The sequence below is a fragment of the Sinocyclocheilus rhinocerous genome, unplaced genomic scaffold, assembly GCF_001515625.1.
Source record: "Sinocyclocheilus rhinocerous isolate Xijiao unplaced genomic scaffold, SAMN03320098_v1.1 scaffold2467, whole genome shotgun sequence".
Taxonomy (NCBI): Eukaryota; Metazoa; Chordata; class Actinopteri; order Cypriniformes; family Cyprinidae; genus Sinocyclocheilus; species Sinocyclocheilus rhinocerous.
Genome location: NW_015638998.1, coordinates 47,827 through 52,520, shown reverse-complemented (window position 1 = coordinate 52,520; position 4,694 = coordinate 47,827). Strand labels below are relative to the sequence as shown.

Sequence of the window (4,694 nt, the reverse complement as noted above, 5' to 3'; positions counted from 1 at the left end):
ATTTTTAATCCATTTTATACAATCCGCCTTCATTTAGCAAGTGCACTCGCGCATAAACAGTTTTCAAGGTCAACACTTGTTGTTCCATTGTGGATGCTGCTGATTCACCGAGACCGCCGCGGCTCATCAAAGAGAAATGCTGCGCGCGTTTATTATGAGGGGGTAGAATCCACAGCTCAGTACTCACTACTCAATACTCATGAGTACTTTTAAATAGACTACTCTTTTACTCTTACTCAAGTAGTTTTTTGGACAAGTACTTTTACTCTACTCGCACTACATTTTTTGGAAGGTAATGGTACTTTTACTTGAGTATATTTTTTCAGTACTCTTTCCACCACTGGGACTCCCAGATAAGGGTACGAGTACTTATGCAATGGAATCATTTACGTTTTTTATTTTTTAATACATTTGCAAAGATGTTAAAAACCTGTTTTTTTGTGTGTTGGCACTATGGTGTATGGAGTGTAGATTGATGTGGAAAAAAAGTAATTTAAAGCAGTTTAACATAAGGCAGCAACATAACAAAATGTGAATGTATGAATACTTTTTATAGGCACTGTATGTGTGTGTGTGTATATATATATATATATATATATTTCAGTTGTTCTTTTATTTCCATTGCAAATAATTGGGCCTTTTGGATTCACATTTAAATTAATTTCTACTATAAATAATAAGTGGTCTGATGTCAGCCCTTGAAACATATCAACTGCAAAGTAAATCAGTAACGTTTTTTTTCAAGATCTCAGCAGAGGATGATTAATCAACTCCAAAAACAGCATTACAGCATTATCTTCTCCGGTCTGGTTCATTTCTTCTGTTCAGTCCATCAAGGTCAGATGCAAGTAGACCTTGTGAACCGGTGGGTTTTGAGGTGGGTGGGCAAAGGGGGAGGCTAAAATAAAGTGTGCAGTAAATGACAAGAATCAGCCAGTGTATTTCCTGTTTGACAACTGTCAGTCAGACGCTGCTGATGAAGAACAAGAAATGATCCAGCAGCAATCATGGAATCTCAGTCATAATGGAATGATGGGATTTTTCAAGTTTCTTGAAAACATAAAACCAAACACCCTGAAGATGACTCGAGAAGTTTTGCAGAAACGGACGCAGTTGGAAGCAAATGTCTCCAATCTACAGCTACGCATTCAAGTGATGGACCAAAAGCAAAATGAGCTGAAACAAACTCAAGCAGCTCTGGAGAAGAACAGGAAATATGTAGAGGAAAATAATGACTTTGAGTATGAAGCTGAAGTTTCATATAAGGAGAAGATTCCCATCAGTTCAGAATTTTGGCACTTGACCAAAGAGGCGACATGCTGCACCGTCTGTCAGGAGAACTGTCATTATCCAGGATGCTGGTGGGTCAGAGATCTCTCATGGTGCAGCGTGATGAAAAAGAATCACTGTACAGTGTGCACTAATAGATGCCACTACAGCAAACACGTCAAAGAAGCAAAAATATATGTACCAAAGACAAAGATGGTAAAGAAAACACACGAAGATCTAAAGAGAAAATATGATAAAAAAATTGGGGATGATGTCTCTTTGGTGAGCAAACTGGACAAAGATCTGCAAGAATTAGAGAATGAGAAAATAAAGCTGGTGAATCAAGCTTTTCACTGTGTGGAAAGACTGGAGAAAATTGCACTCAAGACTGATTCTCTATTCACACTTCAGCACATTGATTTTATGGTTGAGAAGTTGAAAGTAATAAATGAGGCCCAAAAGGCTGAAACACTGGAAAACATGAAAATGAGAGTAGGAGAAGAAAAACAAAGAACACTGGAATATTATAAAAGCATCATTAATCATTAATATCATTAAAACAATTAGGCCTACATCAAGGGTGTCCAAACTTTTTTTTTAAAAGTGGGCCAGATTCGACTATGTGGACACTCCGGGGGGCCAGATGCTTATATGTATATATGTAGCAGTAGCTTGAGTTTTGTTGAGGATGTAAAAATATGTAAATATTGACAACCTTAAAAGTTTTAATAATTATAATATATAGAATGGCTTCATGGTATTTAGTCTATTAACACATTTATCTTGTATAAATAGAAAAGCACAAAACTGCGTATAACAAAAAAAATCTGTAATTTTGCCCTATATTTCACTACACTCTTGCATTACAATCTGTTGGCCTATATGTTTACATTAATAATATAAAATTTGCTATGAATATCCTACATTTCTGCCACAATACCACAGTTACTGTTACTACAGTAAATCCATTGTAAATGTTGGTGATTTGTGGATTGAAAAGCATAACTGCATTGTTGTTGTACAAAGTTTCTCCTATTTTCTGCATCAGTGTTGTTGAGAATGTCAGCGCTGTTTCATCTGCCTTTAAACAAGTTTAAATCACCGCAGAATCTGTGGTTTGCATCGGAAAGCTCTGCTACAAATGCAAACGCTTCTCACAGTGCTGTTTAGTGGTCTTGTAATCGAGATCAGTCAGCGAGTAAACACATTTGTTCTGAGATCGTACTGCTACATCTGGTGCTGTCACCTTGTGTTGACATTGAGAAACTGCGTATTTTGTAAATTATGCTTGGTGGGCCATATATAATATATTTTAATTGACAAGCTGCAGGCTGTTTGAAATACATCCACGGGCGGGCCGTAGTTTCGACACCCCTGGCCTACATAAATACATTGGAACATAAGAATCAGCAATCATTCTGCAAATGCTTTTAAACTACAGCATACAATTATTATTGATTGCATTCAATGATTGGAACTGCAGAATTGTTTATATGTTATCTATGTATGTGTGTGTGTGTGTGTGTGTGTGTACATCACCAAGCTTCCCCGGTCACCACCGCCCCAGCTGGAATTTATACATTTACTGTATATAAAAGAATAAAGTCAAGTCCTGCCCTATAATTTTTCACATTCAAAAAGTTGTCACTCTGAAATATGTCATAATACATAAATCAAGCCAAAAAATGAAAATGGCAAGATGCAACTGAGGTTTGCTTTTGTTACATTTAAATTGACATTGTCTTTTCTAGTTGTAAAGGTTAAAAGAAGCATTAAGAACTCGATTGGTAAAAGACTTAGACTCAACTCGAACTTGACTTAGGTGGACTCAAACCCAACACTAGCATCAAGGCACGTACAAATTAATTTCACTTCCTGTCTCCTGAGATGCCTTCATCTAATTGATTTTTGAAGCAGCATAGAGATATCCTTCACTGTCTTTGAAATCCCACAATCCTGTTCGTTTCATTCTGGGACAGTTGAGCTATAAAAAATAAATATGGCATCTGAAAGTTGAGGTTGGTGGTCAGTTTGTGTGTAAATGTATCTTTTTGACCAACTTCTTCCATGTTTGATGTTATTTCTAGCGAGAAATTACTAATTAAATATTAACTTCGTTATCACCAAATCTCGCTCTGTTTTGATGTAGATCATTAAACCGTTACACTGCCTCAGGAGCCTGTCCAAAGTCAGCTTTGTGAGAAGCCTTCCTGCACAAACGCTGACTGCAATGTGAGGAAACAAATCAGCAGCCTAAGCTTTCGGACGCAGCTGAAGTTCGGCAGTTTGAAACAGCTTTGAAACTAGCAATAAAACACTCTGAAGCCTTCTTTTAAATCACATGACTCAAAAAGGATGTTGGCCTCAGCGTTAACATATTAAATGATAGTTTATTAATGGTTATTCAATTATATCCTCATGTACAGTTCTTTTTGTCATTACTATTTGTGTTGATCCCGCTCTCGCTGAACTTCTGACCATTACTGCGTGCTCCCATCCGCTCCCGCGATTTCTGTGTCCGCTCCCGCAAACATTCTAATATTGTATATAATTTTCGCGCATCAGGGTATTTAAATCCCCTTTGAATGAGCGCTCGCAGTCATAGTTCACTTTCGATTTCGCGATCACGCACGCACTGTGTAAAGGGAGCACATCCTACGATAAAATATATTTGTCAATGAGCTCGGGATCTGTTGAGGAGCAGATCCTCAAACATCTTTGTCAGTTATCTCTCCTTACTTTTGACCCGTGATTAGTCAAATCTGACTTCTGCAGCTTGCAGGGTTGTTGTTGTTGTTTTCCACGAAATTGGGCTGCTTTTAAACTGTTGCCATGGGTTGATTTTCCCCAGTGGATTAAAGGTTTAAAATATTGCATAAATTACATTTGATTGAAATGCTTGTACTGAAACATTTTGCATTGTACCTGTAATAAAACTGTGCTAAATGTTTTGGACCACACTAGTAGGAAGCATTTAGGCTGTGTTTATGTAAAATATGTATTTTAGGGATGGAAATTACATTTTTATATTTGGGACATGGTAATTGTGCTACTTTGTTTTTTTTTTACTGGCATGGGCTTGGGATGCACAAATAAATGATGTAATAGTTGTGATCATTATTTCATTCAGACACGATCAGGTGCAGTACTGACACTCTGTCAAGTCTGCATCAAATCAAGCACTCATTGCCCTGTTAGCTCGGAGAGCTTTATTTTCCCTCCTCAATAAGTTTTGTCAGTTGTTTTGTTTATTGGTTTCTTGGGTTGCATTGGTTGGTCACTCAATTCATTCTCTTGTGCTTCATTCCCCACTTCTGAATTATGTTGTATTGATAAGGAGTTATCACAAAGTAAGTCTGTTTAGTTGTGCTATCTTACAATCAATATATAGTAAATGTAAGTTAAAGTGTCACCGATGTAACCGG

General features: G+C 37.1%; 1 protein-coding gene across 1 annotated transcript in view; it reads left to right on the top strand.

The window, feature by feature from the left end:
* Positions 1-1,818, top strand: part of LOC107750955 (uncharacterized) — a 2,780-nt gene extending 962 nt beyond the window's left edge. The window contains exon 2 of the mRNA XM_016566534.1: positions 878-1,818. Within this exon, the coding sequence (XP_016422020.1) occupies positions 878-1,818 (941 nt within the window). The remainder of the gene's footprint in view (positions 1-877) is intronic.
* Positions 1,819-4,694: the final 2,876 nt, after the last annotated feature.